Source organism: Ovis aries, chromosome 1, assembly GCF_016772045.2.
Source record: "Ovis aries strain OAR_USU_Benz2616 breed Rambouillet chromosome 1, ARS-UI_Ramb_v3.0, whole genome shotgun sequence".
NCBI classification, from domain to species: domain Eukaryota; kingdom Metazoa; phylum Chordata; class Mammalia; order Artiodactyla; family Bovidae; genus Ovis; species Ovis aries.
The window spans coordinates 140,272,103-140,295,500 of NC_056054.1; the positions used below are offsets into that span (position 1 = coordinate 140,272,103).

The following is a 23,398-nucleotide window of genomic DNA, read 5'->3' on the forward strand; positions in this document are numbered from 1 at the left end:
AATTAGGCCAAGATATACAAGTTTGGTCTCATTGAAGGTGGACTCAAAAGTTCGTGAAGCTCAAGAAGAAACATTCTACAAGTGACGGAGCATGGACACCAGTCATCTGCACAGAGTTTTCCAAACAATTCAGAAGTTCCCAAGTTTGGGTGATTATTGAAAATAACCTGGGAGAGACACAGACCCACTGACCTTACCTGAATCTACTCGGAATCTCTGAGGAGGGCTTTACAAATGTATTTCTCCAATGCTTCTCCACTGCTCTGGGCTCGTATAATAACTAGGTTGTTTCTGTGTTGGCTCTTATTGAGTCAGTTCACCTAGTCTTTATTTGCACAAGTTATCTTTTTAAGCCCTATGCACAATTTTCCATCACCGCATGTACTCACTCACCCTTTTTCTCTTGATATTGTCTTCTTGGAAGAAATCAGGCTAATCGTCTTACGAAACACATGACACACGCCCGTAACGTCCCTTCCAAAAATTTATTCAGCATTTACTATGCAATATGAAAATTAGAGTTAAGAACTGGGGATAAAGGTCAAACTCATCAAGAAGATATACTGAGCATGCTGAACAATTAGAATGCAAAAGGTTCTGTGCCATAAAGGCCCATACTGGCAATGTTGAGGGTCCTACACCCCAAGAAGCATACTGATCGAGAACTTAGTCCTTGGTTAACTGGACTAAAATTTATTTCTCAGTGCTTCATTAACTCTGGAAATTCTACTTTCTCTGCAGTTATCTTAGGATGACTTTTTTCCCCTCTAAATAGTTTAAAAATTTAGAAAAATCATGTAAGTAGAAAAACAACAAATCCCATATGATTTGTACATCAGAAATACCAGCAAGAAAAACAGCTGAGTTTCTAGCACTGGCTTCCTGATCTTTTTTTGGCTGCCTTTGCCACATTTAGAAATTACATTTGTTTACACCTTAGAGTTGAACCATTTTTATTTAACAATATATTATTTCATGCTCAAATTTGAGACAAAAATTCTGTCTCAATTTCAACAGTTTTGCCATTTGGCACTTAATTATCCAGAAGTATGATCTGGCCTTCAGACATGCATATTTAAAATATGATCTAAATGAAAAGCATTAAATTATACTTAGTAGTTTCACTAAGCCTATATTATCGTAATCTTGCTGCTCTGAAAATCTGTGCCTCACTATCAGCATCCCAGCCAACAGGGACAAATGCAAAGAATTTTCATCATTATATCAATTTTATTTCTTTAAAATCTTCCAGCATCCCCTGTGATGCAGGTATTTTTATCCTCATTTTAAACACCAGGCAACTGAAGTAAAGTAAGGCATCCAGTAATAAATGGTACTCGGATATGTCTGACTCCAAAGTCTATGCTCTTCAACGTGAGTAGAAAGCTTCACATTAGTATAAACCACTGACTCTCAACCAGGGGTGGCTTTGTCCCACCCCAGTGACTATTTGGCAACACTGAAGACATTTTTGGTTGTCACCTCTTGGCAGGGAGGGCAGGAGCTATGGGCACTTTGTAGGTAAAGGTCAGCAATGCCACTAAACATCGGCAATGCACAGATAGTCCTCCACAAGCAAGAATCATCCATCCCCAAATGTTAAAAGAGCCAAGGTTGAGAAACTATACTAAAAACAAAATATTTCTCAAAATATCTTCTTACAAAAGCATTACTACCCCATTTTTTTTCTGAAATCACTGTTTAGAGTCAATGAAAATAGCTTTAAAGCATAACTAGATGTATGTGTATTTAATACATATATGGATGAACATTTTTTCGTTTTGGCCATACCATGGGGCATGGGGAATTTTAGTTCCCCAACCAGGGACTGAACCCGAACCCCCTGAATGGGAAGCATGGAGTCTTACCACTGGGTCAGCAGGGAAGTCACTGTACACACATTTTTAATGTATCTGAAGACTCTTGAGTTTAGACTGTAATTGTGACATGATCCTCCATGGAATTTTGGAGGCTTCAACCCCAAAAACATTGTTATACACTGTCATATAGATGCACAAGACTGGAAACATTTTCATGGATAAGTTTTCATTGCTGTGTGATTGTTCTGATCTTTAATAAAAGATGCAAGGGGGTTGCAGGGGAAGAAACCCTGGCTCAGGAAAGCAGGGAGAACAGTATATTGAAACATTATAAAGTAGACGTTTTCTTTTTAAATAAGAGGCACAATGAAGCCACACCATGAGGCAAAAAAATTGCTTTCTTGATTTTATTTTCAAAGTACACAAAGTCACAAAACTAGAGCAAGTTTTTGGCTTTTTTGAAACCAAACTTTGTTCTTACAAATTTCAAAATCTGCACCATTGGATATTTAAGCCAGAAACTTGAAATACAAAAAAATCATTTTTGAAACTGACACTCGCAGTTCTCTACTTGCATATGTGAAGTGTCAAAATATTTCTCCTCAGTAGTACAAGTGTATTTGTCACAAAAATTCACAGTTAGGGATGAGAATAGGAGAATCAGTGAATTGTGGCTCTCTCAACACTTGTGTCATAAAATAAGTTAGTAGAAAACAGAGTTCTTTGAAGCTTTTAGTATTTGAGGTCTAAACCAAACTCTACTGACATTTACCACACTCTGAAATCACAAACTAGGATATTTTGCAAAACTAGATTTTAATTAACAGTGAGAAGCCAAAACAACAAATGTGTATTGGTGTTACCTTTCATAAGACAAACAGAACCACAATTCACCAATATATATATTGTTCATTCCTATTTCTATTAGGTAGAATTTGTGCTCAGTTATGAACCATTTTAGTGTCAAATGAGTAAAAAAGGTCTAACTACAGAACATGTCGCCTTTATTGCAAGAATATCCAAAGGCATTTGAAATAGTAAAACTTGCCCAGAACATTTATACTACTAAACACAGAAATATTATAAAGATATATATATATATATACACACATATATATAATATATGTCACAAGCCACTAAAAAGTTAAAATTGTGCCAACATTTTCTACAAACTACTCCTTACATGACACATCAAAGCATTAACCACCAAAAATATGAATTTGTTTTCTTTGCACACTGGAATAAGGCCATCTGAAAGCCTTAAACACTATGGAGATGAAAAAAGATTAGAAAAAAAACTTTAAACGTTTATATAACTTCAAATTTACATGCTGCACATACACAGAAAGACAGAGAATAGTTAAGAAGTCATACATTACAGGACTGGATATCCAACTTCATGCAATGAATTCTTTTCATATTTAACCAAACTATCTTATCTGCCCCTTCACCTGCTACAAATTTCCAGAACTCAATCCTAAAAATCATCTTTTTAATAAGAACCAGGTCTTCATACCAATAATCCAATTGTGTTTCTTGAATTAACCTCCCCATAAGACACACTCAGTCTGTGTTTCCATTGTAACAACTCCATGACAGCCCAAATTTAAAGGTTATCTGCCTGGAATAACTGGCCAGTTTAATCAATATTGTTTTTGATCTCCAAACAGGGAAATATTAGTAAGGTTGCCATATGAAAACAAGCACCTATAACCTACATATTCAAAACACAGAATTATAACCTCTATATTTCCTTTAAAGGTACCCCAACTAACTCAAAAAGATGGTGTCACTCTCTTAGGTACAAAGTGGAATGGAACAGCTTTGCTCTGATGGTTCAGTACTGTCCTTGACTGACGTTTCGAAATGCTTGAATAATAATCTTTTGTTGACTTGCTTGATGATTACCAACAGTAATTCAACAGAACAAATATTTGCTCTCTAATTCAGTGGAAACTATCAGTCAGAATTATTTAGGAAGTTATCAGTACTATCTGACTTTTGGATTCACTGAAATTTATGAGTAGCTGGAGATATAAACTGAAAACTGAGTTCTGTCCTCTAAACTCAACCACATCTCACAGGTCTCTTGAGGTCATGACAGTGGCCTTTTTTCCTCAGCTTGTTTCTCAGGCTGTAGGTGGTAATGGACCTGGATTGGAAGGAAGCATTCTGGAAGAGACTCTACAGCCAAATCCTAGATTAACTGCGAAGTCTAAGGGAAGAGAAAACAATGGGGGGCTTCCCAGATGGTACTAGCGGTAAAGAATCCACCTGCCAATGCAGGAGACACGCAAGAGACACGGATTCAATCCCTGGGTAGGGAAGACCCCCTGGACTAGGAAATGGCAACCACTCCAGGATTCTTGCCTGAAAAGCACTTTCGGAAGAGATTCTACAGCCAAATCCCAGATTAACTACGAAGTCTAAGGTAAGGAAAGTCTTACATATGCCCACTTGTTGTAGGGATTTCTACTTATACTGATAGCATACTTTTCATTACAAAACTGGGACTAGGGAGGACCAAAATTCTTATTAGTAATGTCTGTGCTCAGTTATTTACTTCTATAATACCTTATACATTTTATTCATATAAAACAGATCAGAGATCTGATATTCAAAAATAGTTATTACTATAAAATCAGAAACACAGTAGTCAAAGAGTGTAGGGGATGTTGACATTTTAAAAACTTTATATGAGTAACACAATCAGTTACCTTGTATCCAAAAAGAACAGGAAGAGGCAAGACTGAAGGTATGAGGACAGATAGGTATCACAGTGATGCACTTTCAGGAACAGTACCTTCACCTCTAAGCACCTTTCAGGTGATAGCTAGCTCATAGGCACCAGAAATTCATAATAAAACTAAATTACCCAAAAGGCACAGATGAAAATGTTAACATAAGTATAAAAGCAACATTATGTAACGTTAAAAACCTATGTTAAAAATGCTTCCAAATATGTAAAACTATACACGAATCCATTACACATTCAGCTTTAATTTGCCATTAAAAAATGTATACAATACTCTGCCTAATCATAAATACATGCCAACATTACTGTATAATGTAGCGTTTACCACCACAGCACCCAAAGAGATGAACAGAAACCAACTCCCTACTAAAATCTAGGGAAAAGGTTTTAGAGCTAGTGAAATAATTTATTGCAGAGCTTATTACTATAAAGAAATTGTTGGCTCATTCTACTAAATCTACACTCCCTCACAGTCTTAAGGGAAGTACAATAAATTCACTTTCATCTACTAAAACAGTATTTAACACATTTGGCAGTAGGAGTATTTTTCTAATTCCTTTTCATTTCTCCTCTCTCTTTTTTTTTTTTAAAGATTAAGTCACTTCCACAAAACTAAGTAAGACAAACTTTTCCAAGCTCAACTTGATTTTCTGAAACTACACAAGACATGTTGGCCATACAATAGCAACTGTACATCCTCCCAAATCTGAAATACAGAATTGACAGAGGACACTTACTAGTTTAAAACGTAGTTCATCATTCTAAGTCTATGAAGAAAATATCCTCCAGGAACTGCATTCAAGAGGGTAAATTTCAGATTACCTTTCTAGAACATATACTACGCAACACCATCACAAACACAAAAAAACCGAACCAGGAAAACAAAAAATTCTTCAATTTAGAACCAATTCAGAGAATGACAATCTGTAACTGCCAAACAATAAATGAGTTATAATTTTTTTTCTTATTAGGAAAATATCACCTAAAGCACAGGGCCAGCATTTACTTGGAAACTGCAAAATACTCTACATCTTTGACAGCAGGCCACTGTTCTGCAGACCTCAGGCCACTGGAACATTAATCAGCAAAATCCATCCTCACTATTGCACCACTAGTGTCATCACCGTACACAGGTAACAGCAAATTTTTCAAACGAATCAGATAAATGCTCCTTTAATTTAGCATACCAAAGAGCCTATGTCCCTGCCACCCACAACAATCTATCCATTAAATACTTGAGAAATCATTTCATAACCAAGGCTTATGAATTACACGGAACTAGGTGATTTCTAGAACACTGTAGTGTTTTCTAGTTATTAGAGATATTTCAAACACAAAGCTTTCAAAGAAGTGAAAACAAGAACAAACATAAATGCATGTAAGTATTTTTGCCATGAATCGTTCTTTACCAATTTTGAGGGGGTTAGGGGAACACTATCGGGTCACATAAATTAAGTGGGAAAAAAGCAATCTAAAGACAACGGCAGAAATTTCAGATGATTCAAGTATCAACTTGGTATGCACAAAAGTTCACCAATTTCCTTCTTCACCTCTGATTTCATACTCAAAGTGCCACATCTGACTTAAGTATTGATATTCAGAAATCTATAAAGTCAAGCTCTTAAAGGAAATATTATTTAGATAATGAATCTATCCTCACAACTTCAATGCCTTTACTATTTCAATATATCCAAACAAAACTTTTTGATGTATTATTCTTACAGTTTTTGGTTAGCTTTTTTTTCTCATGTATTTTGAGGCTGGTAGCAAAATGTACAGGTGTTCATATTTCCAGAGGAGAGCATGGGTGACGGGCACAGAGGCTCTACACTATGGACCCGTCCTTGCTCTGCGCTGGGATCATCACAGGCACCGCCCCCATCCTACTGAGATTAGGGGCAGCTACCTTAGCGGGTGGGAGTGTCGGACTCTGAGCATCGCGTTCCATGTCTTCGCTTGGCACTTGGTTGTACTGAGTCTTGGAATATCCTTCCATGTTGGACGGGGACATGGATCCCAGGGATGAGTGATTGCTGCCGATGTAGCTTCTGGCAGTTGACGTACGGCTCTTGGGAGGAGGCACGTCTTCTCTAGAAAGCGAAGATCCCAAAGAACGTTTCTAAAAAATCTTAGACTATGCGAGCTGTGAATCATGGGTAGGGATGAGGGAAGAGCCGCTATTTAAGCATCAAGTGTGCAAAAGTGCAAGCGACACACAGAGAACAAGCACAGGAAGGCATAGTGTCATCAACTGTGTGTTTGGCCCAAGCTCATCAGTACAGAGTTTCCACCTTCACACACAATGAAATGTGGGTTTTTAAAAAATGCATGACTCTGTAACGTTGTCTCACAAAGAACAAACTTCAAATATTTCCCTATTCTAGTATCACTGATCTAGATAATCTGGTTATAGTCGTGTAATACTTCATAGTCAATAAACCGACAGATATTTCAACCAAAAGAAAAGAACAAGATAAAATATCCTTTTTATTATGAAAGCTACTCATCTAAGACTTTAGCTGAAAACTTAGTAGATTTAAGTTTGGAAAAACTGAGAAGCAGGCATAAGAATTTTCATAATAAGCACTGACATAGAATATATATTCGAGTCACTTCTGGTACACTTCAAAAAGAAAAGTGCCAGACCCCACCCCAGACTCAGCAAATGTCAATTTTCTGGGTGTTACTTTGGTCATATGTTGTTATTTTTACAAGTTCTATAATTCAATGTTATAATGCACTTCTAGTTAAGATCTACTGGTTTAGAATATTTTTAAGAAATTAAATCACATTACCAATAGATCTATTAACTAGCTACTAGATACAATCAGACCTTTAAAAAACAAACTAACCGACCTTAACATCTTCATTTCTTGAAAACTTCACGCCTGTACTTTATTGGGAGAAGGCAAACAGCCTTGAGATAACCATTCGGCAGTGGTTCTTAAAGTAGGGCCCCAAGTAGGGGAGAGGTTAGTTGGCTCCACACACTTGAAATAAGTATTAAAATGCTTTCAAATGTGTTAAGGGGAAAAGCTACAGCTTTCATCCAGTTCTCTTGCGGCCAAATGCTTCAGATGGTTAAGAGAACTAATGCTTTACGGATGTAATAAACTCAGTGTATCAGTCAACTCCTGTGTGCTTAATTACCTGATATCATGGTGAACTTCCTTTTCATATTTTTCTTCTCTGCGCTTTTTATGACAGCAAAAGACAGTAAGAGCAACGAGCACGAGCGCAAGCAAAGTTCCTATAACAGCTCCTGCAACTGTCCCAGCTCTGTTTGAAGCTGGAATAAAATGTTAACAAGAAAATAAATAACAGTAAAAACAACACAAAACAAAAATGCTTTTTACCTAGTCGTACTGAAGGCAATGATACACAATAACAGATTGATTTCATTGCATAGATTAACTTTAAGAGACAAATTAGCTAGCTTTTTCTGGTCAAGGGAAAATCTACTAAACGAACTTTCTTCTGAACTGTATAAGCTATTTCAAGGATAAAAACAATAACATCACTCTGAAAGATTTTACCATTCACAGCTATCTAGGTTGGCATAAGAATGTTCTAAATAATTTGTCCTTAGTCACACACATGCTAAATCACTTCAGTCGGGTCCACCTCTTTGCGACCCCACGGACTATGGACTGCCAGGCTCCTCTGTCCATGGGATTCTCCAGGCAAGAATACTGGAGTGGGTTGCCATGCCCTCCTCCAGGGGATCTTCTTGGCCCACGGATGGAACCTGCATCTCTTACATCTCCTGCACTGGCAGGCAGATTTTTTTACCACTAGAGCCACCAGGGAAGCCTTACTTACATTGGCTAAATATGGTACAAGAATTAACTTGACAGCTCTTGCCTCCATGATGGTGCTACAATAATGAAGGTTTTAGTAATAAAATGTAGTACGTCTTTCCCTTCCATGTCTTAAAAAAGTGAGTAACCAAGCCAGAGTGCTGTGATCAAAGGCAGCATCCCACTGCCCATCACCCACACTTGCTGATGGAACCAAAGGCGGCTGCATAAACATCACGAAACCACCTTATCAGAGCACAGGGAAGATACTTACGAGGAACCACATCCAGGCTCAGCAGGCACTGATCAGAGCCCACTCTGTTTCTGACCGTACAGCTGTATGTCCCGGAGTATTCGGCACTGGCATTTTTCACAGATATAACAGATGACGTCATTTCTGTGTGGAGAAAGAGGGGGTGAGGGAGCAAAACCCATTCTTATGATAACAGACTGCTGAGTTTCTAGTAAAGGCAAACCCTACTTGGTTGACAATCCAGGTAAAAGTGAGAAAAAATGAAGCGAGACGCAGAACAAACGCAGCAAGACACGTGCATGTCTCCCAAATGCAAACCATCGCGCCTCTGGTTCATTCATGTCAGAGCCAAAGTAATCATGAATGCTTCGGTCAGGCACAGAGTCTCTGTTGAAACAGAGCCACACCGATTATAAAAGAATACTCCGTGACATGAAAGCTCTTAGGTGCAGCAGCAAGATCTGCAAAATGTATCTCATCCCCCCAGACAGAAGAAACAGAAAAGTAAACGGGTCCCACTGTTCAGCCTCTTAGTCTGAAAAAGACAGAGGTGGAGAGAGGACAGGGCGTGGAGGGGGTTAATCAGTTTGAATAGATTAATTATAACACACAGATGAGCGATCAGATTTAAACAATTTGAACCACTGTGGTTAGAGTCACACAGCTATTGTTTTTGTTTTATAGACATGCCATGTGTAAATAACCATATCTTCAACCTGAATCGAGCCAAAACACTCAAGATCCATCTCTCCTTGTAGCTTAGCCACTAACTTATGATAATGAAGTTTCCATCAATATTACCGGTAATTAAAAACACACACCAAAGAAATCAATTATAATACCCTAAACAGTTATAAAATGTCTCTTCATTTATACATGACACCAAGTTGTCATTATAAAACACTAATTCCCTTAGAATCCTGATTGCTCTGTCTAGGAAAGTGAAGGCTTTGGGGATTAAAACATCTATACATACATGTACAAATCCTACCAGGCTTAAGTTCAAATCGATGGCACAGAATCAAGGTGTATAATCAGCAGTACCTGGTAACCACGAGGTGGGCAGTTTCTGTGAGTTGGACAACTTCTGCCATTCATACTGTAGTGGGAGTGAACCTTCTTTTGGTTCACATTTGAGTTTAAAGTCATTTCCAATTTCTTCTGATCCATCAATGTAACATCGTGTACCTGAAGGCTTAACTAAGAAAAGACATTAAGTTATAAGTTCATACAGGAAAATGGAATGTATGTTTCTAATGTTGATTTATTTTTTTTTAATTTTTATTTTTACTTTATTTTGCTTTACAATACTGTATTGGTTTTGCCATACATTGACATGAATCAACCATGGGTGTACATGAGTTCCCAATCCTGAACACCCCTCCTACCTCCCACCCCATATCCTCTCTCTGGATCATCCCCGTGCACCAGCCCCAAGCATCCTGTATCCTGTATCAAACACAGACTGGCGATTTGTTTCTTACATGATGGTATACATGTTTCAATGCCATTCTCCCAAATCATCCCACCCTCTCCCTCTCCCTCAGAGTCCAAAAGTCCGTTCTAAACATCTGTGTCTCTTTTGCTGCCTTGCATACAGGGTTATCATTACCATCTTTCTAAATTCCATATATATGTGTTAGTATACTGTATTGGTATTTTTCTTTCTGGCTTACTTCACTCTATATAATAGGCTCCAGTTCCATCCACCTCATTAGAACTGATACAAATGTTTTCTTTTTAATGGCTGAGTAATACTCCATTGTGTATATGTACCACAGCTTTCTTATCCATTCATCTGCTGATGGACATCTAGGTTGTTTCCATGTCCTGGCTATTATAAACAGTGCTGCGATGAACATTGGGGTACATGTGTCTCTTTCAATTCTGGTTTCCTCGGTGTGTATGCCCAGCAGTGGGATTGCTGGGTCATAAGGCAGTTCTATTTGCAATTTTTTAAGGAATCTCCACACTGTTCTCCATAGTGGCTGTACTAGTTTGCATTCCCACCAACAGTGTAAGAGGGTTCCCTTTTCTCTACACCCTCTCCAGCATTTATTGCTTGTAGACTTTTGGATCACAGCCATTCTGACTGGTGTGAAATGGTACCTCATTGTGGTTTTGATTTGCATTTCTCTAATAATGAGTGATGTTGAGCATCTTTTCATGTGTTTGTTAGCCATCTGTATGTCTTTGGAGAAATGTCTATTTAGTTCTTTGGCCCATTTTTTGATTGGGTCGTTTATTTTTCTGGACTTGAGCTGCATAAGTTGCTTGTATATTTTTGAGATTAGTTGTCAGTTGTTTCATTTGCTATTATTTTCTCCCATTCAGAAGGCTGTCTTCTAATGTTGATTTAAACAAACACAGCATGTTGCAAACTGCTATATCAAGAGCAGCGGTCCTGGGTTTGGAGTAGACAAGACTGAAAGACTAAAACGGGTAGCCAATGCCAGTTTCCTTAGCTGCATCCAGCTTAGAACAGGCGAGAATGAGCTTAGGCAAGCAGCCATTGCGTAAGAGGCCAGGCAGCAGCTCAGATGCGGGTCTGTGCCCCTCCCTGGGGCACATCCGAAAGAAGCAAGAATGATGCGGGCTGGGCTGCTTCAGACCCAAGGATGCTTCCCCTCCAGTCCTAAACCTATTCCACTTGGAGCTTGACATGTAGCATAGTTTTCCAGGAGTATGTAGTCCCCTTGGAGTGTGTGTGCACTGTTAAATCTTCTGTTGGCCCACAATCAGGGGGTTTATGATAAGGTAAGCTGATAAAAGGGACAACTCACATAAGAGCAGCAAAGGCCAATTACATTCCATGGTTAAAGCAATCCAAGCCCCTCAGAGAGCAGTGTTATAAAAAGGCAGTTGTAAGGTTATACTCCAGGTCTCTCTGGGGTACTGTTTAGAGAGGCTGCTAACAGTTCCATTACATGGAACCCACCTCAGTACTAGTTAACACCTTGGCAGGTCATACCCTCTTGCTCAACTGCATAATCGCCATAGGTTGGTTCTGCTTCTCTGTGAGTCACATAAATGGAATACACAGTATGTACTTTTGCTTCTTTTATTTGTCGTAACACTTCTGTTGTTGCTTCTCAGTTGCTTAGTCATGTCCAAATCTTTGTGAGCCCATGGACTGCAGCACGCCAGGTTCCTCTGTTGTTCACTATCTCCGGAGTTTGCTCAATTTCATGTCCATTGAGCTGGTGATGCTACCTAACCATCTTAGACTATGTCGCCCCCTTTTCCTCCTGCCCTCAATCTTTCTTAGCATCAGTCTTTTCCATTGAGTCAGCTCTTTCCATCAGTGGCCAAAGTATTAGAGCTTCAGCTTCAGCATCAGTCCTTCCAATGGAGTCAGGGTTGACTTCTTTTAGGACTGACCGGTTTGATCCCCTTGCAGTCCAAGGGACTCTCAAAGAATCTTCTCCAGCACCACAATTTGAAAGCATCAATTCTTTGGTGCTCAGGCTTCTTCATGGTCCAACTCTCACATCCATACATGACTACTGGAAAAACTATAGCTTTGACCAGATGGACCTTTGTTGGCAAAATAATGTCTCTACTTTTGAATATGCTGTCTAGGTTTGTCATAACTTTCCTTCCAGGGAGCAAGTATCTTAATTTCCTGGCTGCAGTCACTGTCTGCAGTGATTTTGGAGCCCAAGAAAATAAAATCTGCCACTGCTTCCATTTGCCCTTTCTATTTGAAATGAAGTGATGGGAATGGATGCCATGACCTTAGTTTTTTGGCATGCTGAGTTTTAAACTAGCTTTTTCATTCTCCTTTCATCCTCATCAAGAGGCTCTTTAATTCCTCTTCATTTTGAGATTGATCCAATTGATCCATGTTGTTGTATACATATCAGTTATTTGTTCTTTCTTATTGCTGAGTTGGATCCCATTGACTGTAACATAAATTTGCTTTTTCATTCAGATACTGATGAACACTGGTTTTGTCTAGGGGTTACTACCAAAGTCCAGTTAGACCAGGAGCAGGTATGAAGTCAACGGGAACCAGATGGACTGGTGAGCAGGCACTATGAGAAGCGGTGGCATGCCACTGGACAAGGCAGCGAGAGAGTCTGAAGGTTCAGGCAACAGTCTGCAAGAGCAGAGACCAGTTCTGAATCTGATGCCATTTCTGCGGCAGGATTAGGAGAAGCAGGGATTAAACTGGAGACGAGCACAGTCCAGCAACCTGAGCCCCCAGGACAGGAGGAGTAGTGCAGGTGTCTCTGGGGGCAACAGTGAGGAGACAGCCATAGGCCAGAGTTTACCAACGCTCCACACCCTTGGGAGAGCAACCTTCCCATAGACCCTCGACCTGACTGTCTGCAGCCATCCTCCCAGTCTGATAGATAGCAGGACTGCTTTTTCTTTGTTGAGTCTTTCAAGTTCCGGTTGGGCTTTTATTTTTTCACTACTAAAAATAAATGTGAATGGGTTTTAAACAGTTTTGCACCGTTATAAACAACAACGCTGCTTGTAAGTGCTGGTATATGTTTTCCTTTTTCAAATCAGGTTAGTGAATGTTTAACTCTATAAGAAAATGTCAAACTGTTTTTCCAAATCTGGCTGACAGGGTCTGTCATACCCAGTGGGGCCTCTTTAACTAAGGGTGTTGATCATGGTCTCACTTCACACATTTCTTGATAATTCTAAAATTTAATTGGATTTCTCCCCTTTGTCTGTTATTCTGTTGCAATGCACACTTTTTTTAATAAGGATCAACAGATGCATTTAACTGTGTTGTTGATTTTCCTAAGCAAGTCTGTTTCTTTTTCACATCTATCAGTCTCCCTGGACACTATATCATTTGGACTTTTGAATCAGCTTTGCACAATTATTTCATCCTGCTGTTGCTGCTGCTAAGCCGCTTCAGTCGTGTCCGACTCTGTGAGACCCCACAGATGGCAGTCCACCAGGCTCCCCTGTCCCTGGGATTCTCCAGGCAAGAACACTGGAGCGGGTTGCCATTTCCTTCTCCAATGCATGAAAGTGAAAAGTGAAAGTGAAGTCGCTCAGTCGTATCCGACTCTTAGCGACCCCATGGACTGCAGCCTACCAGGCTCCTCCATTCATGCAATTTGCCAGGCAAGAGTGCTGGAGTGGGGTGCCATTGCCTTCTCTGATTTCATCCTGAGTCTTCAACAAAATGAGTCTTGGTCCCTGTTTTTTCAAACTACCAATAAATACTTTATTACACAGACGAGCAGTAAGTGAGATACTGAAGCAATGCTTTGGACATCAAGCATCTACTGGTAATATAGCATTCTAACCCTAAACTTTTTTTCTACTGAAAATGTCCCCCTCCCAAATATATCCAATAAAGGGCAGTTATTTACAGTGGCTGCTCAGGAAGTCAGGGTTCCACTGAGTTTGAGATTTCAAGATACTCCATCCACAACAGAACAAGATTTTACCAACGCTAGTTCTGAGTGTTGCTTAGGAGTGCAGGTGTGCTAAGTTGCTTCAGTCATGTCCAACTCTGTGCAACCCCATGGACTGTAGCCCACCAGGCTCCTCTGTCCATGGGATTCTCCAGGCAGGAATATTGTAATGAGTTCCCATATCCTCTCCAGGGGATCTTCCCAACCCAAGGACTGAACTCGAGCCTCTGATGTCTCCTGTGTTGGCAGGCGGGCTTTTTACCACTAGTGACACCTGGGAAACCCTGCCTAGAGGTGGCTACCTGCTTTCCAAAGGGAGGAGAAAGTGCAAGTCTTTTACATGGCAACCCCAACCACTAACCATAATAATTTTACCCATCCTAATATAGGGAAGACTAACTCTTAATCCGTGACACCTTGCTGGACTGAAAGATAAAACCAGAAAGGGAACAAATATCAAGTTTTATCATCTAATATTTCTTTGGTCTGGGGCTCCAGGATACCCAGCCATTGTCCTCAGAACATCCGTCACCATGTTCAGTGACAAAACCAATAAATAATCCTTCTCAGTTGAAGATCTATGACTTTCAACTTGCACTTGGTTGGCATCCCACCAATTTAGTAATGCTGTGTTCCATCTGTGTGTTATATCATCATCCCTCCAAGCTAGGGGCCACTACTTCAGACTACAGAAAATACTCTAAATCTCTATTTGGGACAGAATATACTTTTATCACCATGTCATCCACCCAGGAATAGTATTTTTGCTTGGTTCAAAATACCTCTACTTCTGGTGAAATCCATGCATAGATGGTAAAAATCAATAGGCAAAAAGTTTGAGGAGAAAGGATATTTGCAAAGTCTCAAAGTGGCTCCCCCACTGGGATTTTTTTTAAGTTTTCAAACTTTTATTTTATATACAAAGAGCTACTATTTTTGTTATTATTATTGAAGTTTTCAAACTTTTATATATGCAAAGGGCTAGCATTTTTTTTTGAGGTTTTCAAACTTTTATTTTATATACAAAGAGCTGGTATTGGGGATTTGGTGGGGGGAGGTATTTTTCAATCCCAGAGGGAAAATTAGTAATTTTATAATGGAAAAATCTATCAGATAAAATTTAGACCAAGTGATCATGGTTAACAATAAGACAGAACAACACATGCCCCTTGACATTAACTTGAGGAGACTAGAGGGGACATCAATTCAGCATGGACCTTGGACTTGACCCAGGAACAAAAGGGCATTAATGGGAAGCTGTAAAGTTCAAATTAGGCCCACAGTTAACGGTATAGCTTCAATACTAATTTCTTGGTTTTAGTAGTTGTATTATGATTTTGAAAAATGTTATCCTTAGGAAAAATTAGGTAACGGGTACATTCTCATGAACTTTCTGCTAGTTTTGCAACTTGTGTGTAAAACTAAAATTTATTTCAGAATAAAAAGTGAAAAAAAAAACAAATAAATCCCAGTGTTGACTGAATCCCTGCACATGTCCTTCTTGTGGTGCGGGTGCAGTCTGAGTACACTATATACACCAAAATAGCCAAGTCTATTTACACCAAAAGGGCCCAGGAACAGGTTTTTCTGGAGTTCCCAGGGAAGGTGCTGGCAGTGAGCAGCCACCATACTAACCCTTGTCATCATCACCCATGGCCAGCTTCTTTATTGAGTTGCATCCACATGTACAGTTGGTGTATCTGAAAGAGCAGGGCGGGCCCTAGCAACAGAGCATGGGATAGCAACACGCTACCCCTCACACCCCGGCAGCTAACAGTCATCCCCGTTTATGTCTGTACAGCAACCAGGGCTCTGAACAAGCTTTCTTTTTTTCTTAATTGCTTTTTGGCTGTGCCACGTGGCTCTTACTTCCCCAACCAGAGATGGAAGCTGCAACCCTTGCATTGGGAGCTCAGCGTCCTAATCACTAGACCACCAGGGAAGTCCCTGAACAAGCTTTCATTACTATGGGGACACCATGGTGGCATCTACAGATTTCAGACAAGCAAATTGAAGTGAAGTATCAGGCTGAGCCTCTGAGAGTGAAGCAATCAAAAGCTCCACTGGACAGTCTGGTCTCTATAAGGCATCCTGTTCATCTTTCCTCCAGACTGCCTAAGCAGTATTTGCAGGAAAAAAGCAAACAAATTAAGTTTCTATCCAGCTCTCACTTTCGAGAGAAACCTCTAGTGTTTTCTACCACAGTGGTCCTGACTCATCTGAAAACATGGAGGAGAGATGAAGAAATTCTCCTCTGGCTCTGAGACAGTCTCACCAGGTCAGAGGTCATCCTCACAGTCAGAGGTCATTCCTGCTTCCCCCTTCAGCCATCACTGTCCCCTCTCCCCTCACCTCCCATTCAGTCTCTCCCTCCCCCCTTGGTTTGACACCAGAGCTTGCTTGCCATGGTGATCCCAGACAGAGCTAACAAAAGGAGTTACAGTGTCAGCGCTTCCCACCCATCCAGGCTGAGGAAGAAGATGTCAGAGGTGTGAGGTTTAAAGTAAAAGGCCATCCCTCCTGCTCGACAGTCATGGCTGCTGCCTCGGGTGTGCCTGGCCAGAGTCTATGACAGCCGCTACGAGATCTTTCTCTCTCTCACACATACACACACACACACAGATACACAGAGTATCTGTCCACATCTCTTTTGGGAACATGTGCCAATCACATCCCTCCCAGTGTACCTGCCCCCATCAAAGAGGGACTCCACAGTAAATAATTCTGACAAACATGTATAATCTGCTTGGTATATCAGGAACCAGTTAAAATTCCATATATATCCTAACTCAACACTTCCTGGAAAGCAGTGACTGTAGCCCGCCAGGCTCCTCTGTCCATGGAATTCTCCAGGCAAGAATACTGGAGTGGGTTGCCATTCCCTCCTCCAAAGGATCTTCTCAACCCAGGGATCCAACCCATGTCTCCTGCACTGCAGGCAGATTCTTTACTGTCTGAAATCACCAGGGAAGCCAGAAAGAAGATACACTCAGGGTTATAATTTCAGGTATGCCACGGTCTGGGATGAGTTCAGACAAGTTATTAAACTTTTACCAGCTTCCACATTTATAAAAAAGAAAGACAACTCCACGTTTGCTGAATGGAGACACAAAAGGCTAGAATTTCCAATGTTACCATATTGCCTTTCCCGGTTCCTCTTTAGGTTCACTTGCTTTCATATCACAGACATATTCTGAATGAGTTCCACTCAGCATAGAGTGCCTCTTACCAGGACGCCCTCGATGATGTTGCCAGAAGACTGCCTTATCAACCACAACAACCCTGGGAGTTGTTGCTGGGATGCACAAAAATTAGTCTCTACCGGCTATTTTTCTGGGCTCCAAAATCACTGCAGATGGTGACTGCAGCCATGAAATTAAAAGACGTTTACCCCTTGGAAGGAAAGTTATGACCAACCTAGATAGCATATTCAAAAGCAGAGACATTACTTTGCCAACAAAGGTCCATATAGTCAAGGCTATGGTTTTTCTAGTAGTCATGTATGGATGTGAGAGCTGGACTATAAAGAAAGCTGAGTGCTGAAGAATTGATGCTTTTGAACTGTGGTGCTGGAGAAGACCCTTGAGAGTCCCTTGGACAGCAAGGAGATCAAGCCAGTCCATCTTAAAGGAAATCAGTCCTGAATATTCATTGGAAGGACTGATGTTGAAGCTGAAACTCAAATACTTTGGCCACCTGATATGAAGAGCTGACTCATTTGAAAAGACCCTGATGCTGGGAAAGACTGAGGGCAGGAGGAGAAGGAGGCGACAGAGGATAAGATGGTTGGATGGCATCACCGACTCAATGGACATGAGTTTGGGTGGACTCCAGGAGTTGGTGATGGACAGGGAGGCCTGGCGTGCTGTGGTTCATGGTGTCGCAGAGTTGGCCATGACTGAGCGACTGGACTGAACTGAACTAACCTGCTCTAAATAAGTCTGGAATCTGACACTTAACCCCTGCTCAGTTCTCTAAATTAAAAGGAACAAAAGGTAGAAGTTGATGTGAGGGAGACTGTGCAGATGAGTTATTTCCAGGGATATGGAAGGCAATTTCAGCAGTCAGCATCTCCTTTGTAAAGTGGGTCCCCAAGTATCCCCCAAACCTGACACCTTAGGTCACACGAGAATTTTCTGTCATATAATAGTGCCAGACTATTGAGATTCTATACATGGCAGCTATTGTACTTTTGGGCAAAGCTACCACAGCAAGATTTTAGAAGTATATTTCTGAGCAATACCTTTCAGAGTTTCTCAGTTTGCAGGGCTTAAGGGTGCTTGTGCATGACCACAGAATCTAGAGAAGGATAGTAAACTTTTCAGTCTATGATGTTCACAAAGCAGTTTGTACTTATTCTCCTTCTTAACTGTCCTGGAGAGCTACATCCTAGCGGCCATCTGTCTAGCCTCCTTACTTTTAAGGATGAAAAGATCATAATGCTCAGAGAAGTTAAAGGACTGTCCGAGGTCTAATAGCCTTACCCCAATTCAATATTCCAGCTACCATATTCCATCTGCTCTACTCTAAATACTCCAATTAGCTGTCATAGAAATCTCATTTATTCCTTGGGACATGCGGTTTGATAAAGCTTAAAGCACACGTCACAATTTTGAGCTGAATGAGACTGCATAGAGATTTAATGATTATTATTTTTATGTTTCAAAAATGTAGGCTGAGGCCCAGGAAATGTTCTATTTAATTCCCAGGGCAAACCTGAGAACAAGGCAAAAAGTCTGGATCCCCTACCCCTGCCTTATGGTTCATCTCCCATATCACAGACCTCCTTCATTTACTATCAAATACTTTCATGAACTTCACGAAGAAGCTGTTCACTTATTTTTTCTATTAAAAAAAATTGCCAGCTTTATGTTTTATGCTATTTGAGGACAGTATGTCAAATATTTAAACTTACTACTCTAAAATTCTAAGTTTTGTCTCACGTAAATGCTGCTACTACAGTACTGTGATCCCTTACCCTGTTAATAAGTAACTTACCAAGAACTGTCAGCTGAATCTTCTTATTTCCAACACCAGGAGCTTTTTTCACTTTGCACTGATATGTGCCAATATCGGACAACTGTAAATTTGTCACATTTATTGAAGCGTCACCAGATTTGAGATCATTACTTGTAAAATGTACTCGTCCTTTCAGATCTTGATAGTAGTCATCATAAATTTTGTCTCCGGAATATAAAATAATCTGATAGAAAGCCAAAATAAGACAATGAGAAAACAAGCAAGCAAGTGAACTCCCTGTCTTGTTAAAGGAGTTCTAGATACACCACAGTACTGTAAGGATCCAAAAAAACAAAAAAAGAACACAATATTCTGAGGAATCTACAACTATTCAAACCACAGGTTAAGAAAATGGAAGGAGGATGTGAGGGCGACCTGTTTGCAACATCTGTCAGCCCACTGATCACCGGGGCTGATTCAGCTGATCTGGCTGGCTAGATTAGCCCCTCCCTCCCTCACCACTCCAGGAGCGCCCCTCCAGGAGCGCCCCTCCTGAAGCTGCACACACGGTGGGAGATGAAGACCATCCCCGATAGAGGAGGATCGGTCTTCAGTCAAGGGTTTAACGAGTAGCTGTGCTCTCCTACTAGAATCTCCAAACGAGCTCTCAAGAAAACAGAAAGAGGCCAATATGATCCTTAAGTATTTTAACACACGGTCATTACAGATGGGGAAACCAAGACCCGACATGATTAAATAATACAGTCCTCTATGCGAGCCATACGGTGAGACCCACAAGAGCGTGGATTTGTGAATTCTTATGCACTCTGTTTTTCAGCTGCCTCAGAGAAAGAAGTATGCCAATCAACTGTATACAATCAGGTTATCAACCACCACCACTACTCCCCAAAGAGGGCTTATGATAATTTACCTGTGGAACTTAAGAACAGTAACAACAACAAAGACATTTTTTTATCTTAATATACTAAGCTAGGGGCACTTGAAGGTTCCAGACTACAACAGATAAAATCATAAACCTGTTAAGATGTGTCTGCCCAACCTGGTTAACAGGACCTTCCAATAAATTTTCAGAGACTAAAAGCAAAGACCCTTCACGACTGAACTGAACTGAAAATTAATTTAAATACTTCATACATTTTATTCACTCATGAAGTCCTTCATTCTGGCCCATCTGAGACCCAAGGGCCAAAGAGCAATAGTACCAAACTTAAATAATAATCAGAAAACTACAGCATACATCCTGCAGACCATTCATCTGGTACGTTCAGTAAGATCGGAATCGGCACTATGTGTAGGAATTTCTCCAGAGCACAGACTTGGGTTTTCTTTCATCTCCTCCTCTACCATGTTGCCCCCGCTCCTAATTCACTAAAGATCTTTTGCTTACATATTAAGAGTCAGCACTGAGGAAGCACTCAATATCAGCTTGCTAAGTAAATAAAAGCAGTTGAAGGGTCCACAGCTGACTTGCTCTGTAAACATAAGCCATCACTTTATTTGCTCCATCTCTGCCCACATCCACCTGTCAACAGCAGTACTGAGAGCTCCTTAAATGTATCTTCCTCTGTATTATCCCATGGACTCTCTTGTTGTGAAAAGCCAGGAAGTTCAACCCATGATACTTTGAACCCCTCATTTTTACACATACACACACGCCTTTCTAGGAGGCCCTAGTCGTCAGTCCCTAAGTCGTGTCTGACTCTTTGTGAACCCGTGAACCACAGCCTGCCAGCATCCTCTGTCCGTGGGATTTCTCAGTCAAGAATATTGGAGCGGATTGCCATCTCCTTCTCCAGGGGATCTTTCTGATCCAGGGATCGAACTGGAGTCTCCTGCATTGGCAGGCGGATTCTTTACCACTGAGCCACGTGGAAGCCCAGCCTTTCAAGGAGGGCCTGACAAATATGTCTTCACGGTCAGTCATTTTTGTAAACTAACGTGGTCATGTTCTCATGAAAACAATTTTACAAACAGTAGCTAAGAAATGGAGAAGTAACATGTACCAGGCAATTTTGATTCCTCTTTACAGCCCAATGGGGATGGAGGCACGATCCACATTTAACGTTTTAACCGTGCGGAAGGCAGTGGCTGCCACAGACCAACTCTCTCAATACCGCTGCGATGGAAACCACATCCATCCGGTCTGGCATTGCAGGCTGCCTACATGAACATTTCTGTATGACTTGTAGACTCAGAAAACACTAAACCATACAGTATTTTCAGAAAATTCTTATCACAACCCTGAGAAGCAAGTGTACCTGCTCTTAGTTTACATATGAGGAAACAGAGGCTTATGAAATATGGGAGGCAGTACATGATACTGTATAAGATAATCCAGACGGGTCAACACCTCCCACGGGGGGTGGGAGGAGTAGTCGGGAAAGATCTGGGCTCAAAACCCCTGCTGTGTTTGTTGCCAGCTACGTGACCCTGGGCATGTTCCTTCAAATTCCTGGGCCCTCCTTTTCCTCCTCCTCGAATGTATAATGATCTTCATTCTGGGGTGTTGTTTTAAAACTTAAGTAAGTATATATAATTAAAGTATATAAAACCCTGTCCAGGGTTTATAAAGCATATAAAGCTCAGCACACGGTAAGTGAATGAGTACATCATAACTGCTGATTAAAGAGATCATGCAGGGAATGAGGAGGGAAATTTCTCCAGCCCAGGCCCCCATCACACTACCTGCTAGCTTAAAAATATTACAAGAAGGATTTAGCAAGCATTATAATACAGTTGTAATTCTATGCACACATCCTCCTATGCATCAATCTCTCCCTAACTCTTCTTTCTTTTGGCCTTATTTACTGTGCTTTAGGTTAGAGGCTAGGTGTCTTAACCCAGAAATGGACACTTCAGCCCAGCACCCACTATCACATTTGTCTCTCAGTCCTGTGGACTGTGTGGCTTGTGACTAAGTGGCTCCCACTTAACAAAGAAGTCCTTGGATTCTCCTTCCCTGAATGGAAACACAAGGCTCCAGGACACACTGGCCTTTTTGATCTCAAGAGGCACCTTGTCACAGGGCTTCACCCCTGAGCCTTAAGCCAGGATCTGTGCTCTCCATTCTCGCATCTCAACCATGGAACCAGAGTCCTGGATTCTAAAGGAGGTAGGCACTTCACTGGCAAAGGAATGAGGGGCGTGCAGGGCTCAGGCAGAAGCCTGAGTTCAGGGTATTGGCACTGCCATGGGAAGAGGGGAGGGATGAAGAGCAAGATGGGAGGGGGACAGGGTATCCGGGCTGAGTAGACAGGAGGAGTTGGGCTCAATTTCTTTTCCTTCAGGGAGAGAAGGAAGTTCTCATATCAGAATCAGGGTAGAGATATATCCTTGGAGGGAGTGGCCCCAGCCACTTACAACTCAGGAAAGCACCTTAATTTTTTCCTTCACAAAAACAACATGGGCACACTACTTGTATTTGCCAAAAACAATTAATTACCTAACTGCACTGATTCAGCCACTAACTGCTGCCTGGATAATCCCTTTTTTTGAGATGAACCACAAGTAAAAATTTCCCTTCCAAATATATATATATATATATATATATAAAGAGAGAGAGAGAGAGAGAGAGAGAGAGAACTGTTCAGTTCAGTCACTCAGTCGTGTCCGACTCTGCGACCCCATGAATCGCAGCACCCCAGGCCTCCCTGTCCATCACCATCTCCCGGAGTTCACTGAGACTCACATCCATCGAGTCAGTGATGCCATCCAGCCATCTCATCCTCGGTCGTCCCCTTCTCCTCCTGTCCCCAATCCCTCCCAGCATCAGAGTCTTTTCCAATGAGTCAACTCTTCACATCAGGTGACCAAAGTACTGGAGCTTCAGCTTCAGCATCAGTCCTTCCAAAAAAATCCTAGGGCTGAACTCCTTCAGAATGGACTGGTTGGATCTCCTTGCAGTCCAAGGGATTCTCAAGAGTCTTCTCCAACACCACAGTTCAAAACCATCAATTCTTCGGCACTCAGCCTTCTTCACAGTCCAACTCTCATATCCATACATGACCACAGGAAAACCCATAGCCTTGACTAGACAGACATTTGTTGGCAAAGTAATGTCTCTGCTTTTGAATATACTATCTAGGTTGGTCATAACTTTTCTTCCAAGGAGTAAGCGTCTTTTAATTTCATGGCTGCAGTCACCATCTGCAGTGATTTTGGAGCCCCCCAAAATAAAGTCTGTTTCTACTGTTTCCCCATCTATTTCCCATGGAGTGATGTGACCGGATGCCATGATCTTCATTTTCTGAATGTTGAGCTTTAAGCCAACTTTTTCGCTTTCCTTTTTCACTTTCATCAAGAGGCTTTTAGCTCCTCTTCACTTTCTGCCATAAGGATGGTGTCATCTGCATATCTGAGGTTATTGATATTTCTCCCGGCAATCTTGATTCCAGCTTGTG

General features: G+C 41.0%; 1 protein-coding gene across 4 annotated transcripts in view; it reads right to left on the reverse strand.

The window, feature by feature from the left end:
• CXADR (CXADR Ig-like cell adhesion molecule) overlaps window positions 1–23,398 on the reverse strand; it is a 69,445-nt gene that overhangs the window by 19,420 nt on the left and 26,627 nt on the right. For 2 of the 4 annotated variants that reach the window (XM_004002819.6, XM_042230085.2), the window contains exons 3-7: window positions 19,017–19,221; window positions 9,673–9,828; window positions 8,650–8,772; window positions 7,726–7,864; window positions 6,482–6,665 (exon numbers count right to left, since the gene is read on the reverse strand). In XM_004002819.6, the coding sequence (XP_004002868.2) occupies window positions 6,482–6,665; window positions 7,726–7,864; window positions 8,650–8,772; window positions 9,673–9,828; window positions 19,017–19,221 (807 nt within the window). Of the gene's footprint in view, window positions 1–2,213; window positions 6,666–7,725; window positions 7,865–8,649; window positions 8,773–9,672; window positions 9,829–19,016; window positions 19,222–23,398 lie in introns of those variants that run through there. The other 2 variants (XM_012187117.4, XM_012187131.5) reach the window with 2 other exon arrangements.